Source organism: Perkinsus marinus, assembly GCF_000006405.1.
Source record: "Perkinsus marinus ATCC 50983 genomic scaffold scf_1104296945750, whole genome shotgun sequence".
Taxonomy (NCBI): Eukaryota; Perkinsozoa; order Perkinsida; family Perkinsidae; genus Perkinsus; species Perkinsus marinus.
The window spans coordinates 325-1,243 of record NW_003211086.1 but is presented as its reverse complement, the minus strand read 5'-3'; the positions used below and the strand labels follow the sequence as shown (position 1 = coordinate 1,243).

General features: G+C 47.4%; 1 protein-coding gene across 1 annotated transcript; it reads left to right on the top strand.

Moving 5' to 3' along the window:
• Window positions 1-26: 26 nt before the first annotated feature.
• Window positions 27-478, top strand: Pmar_PMAR024926 (cysteinyl-tRNA synthetase, putative; the record flags this gene model as incomplete). The annotated part of the gene is made up of 4 exons (XM_002779710.1): window positions 27-112; window positions 162-244; window positions 293-416; window positions 460-478. Coding segments are annotated over 4 exons (312 nt in total), but the record flags the coding sequence as incomplete, so codon positions are not given.
• Between the last annotated feature and the right edge of the window lie 441 nt (window positions 479-919).

Below are 919 nucleotides of genomic sequence, written 5' to 3'. Positions count from 1 at the left end.
GAGTTGGCTATTTCGTGGTTGACAAGGACACCACGCCTAATCAGCTTATTTGTAACTTGACGGTTACTTTGAAGGAGAGCGGCCTCAAGAAAACCGAGGGCAAACACGCCGAGTAGGAGGTGGAGTATTGGTTCAGCGGTCGACTCATTTCGGTTTCTTAGTCGTTCTCGTAAGGAAGCTCAAGCGGCCCAGCTAGCTGAGAAGGAGGCTAAGAAAAAAATCAGGCCTGAGGATATGTTTAAAGGTTCGTACCACACTTCCGCCATTTCTGGGTTACAAGTAGCCGTCTCAGGTCAAACTGATAAGTACTCCAAGTTCGACGAGCATGGTATCCCTACGCACGATGCGGGTGGTGAGAAGCTCACTAAAAGCGCTTATAAGAAGCTTCACAAGGAATGGGAGAAGCAGAGGCGTTTGTAATAAGACTCTCATCATAGTCGTTGAGGGTTTTTCTGGTAGGTATGAGAGTAGCCATTGAACTCCCCGATGTATACTGAGTGTCCTTTCCATTTACCACCAAGTGTTTCTACGTGCCGATTTTACTTGTTGTGGTTGAGGTATAATTCGACGAAATTATGGTGGTAAATTCCGATTTTTATGGATGTGATTGTAGAATATGGAAAGCTTTTGTTGAAATGTTGTTAAGGGCTTCGCCGCGATCGACACCTGAAAACTCGTACCGGAAGTCCCGTAAAGTTGAGGAATTTGGATCCGGAGAGCAGGTCTACGGTGCAAGAGATGATGTAGTAGCGATACTGTGCTGAGGGAAGGGCGCAGGGCAAGACACGGTTAACAGAGAAAGCGACCAGCAGACACAGGCGGAGTTGGTCGATGAACTGCTTATCCTTGGATTGACGTTTTAGAGGTTGAGGAGGAGGAGGAGGGATGAACGTCCCGGAGTTCCCACGACTTCTTTTTG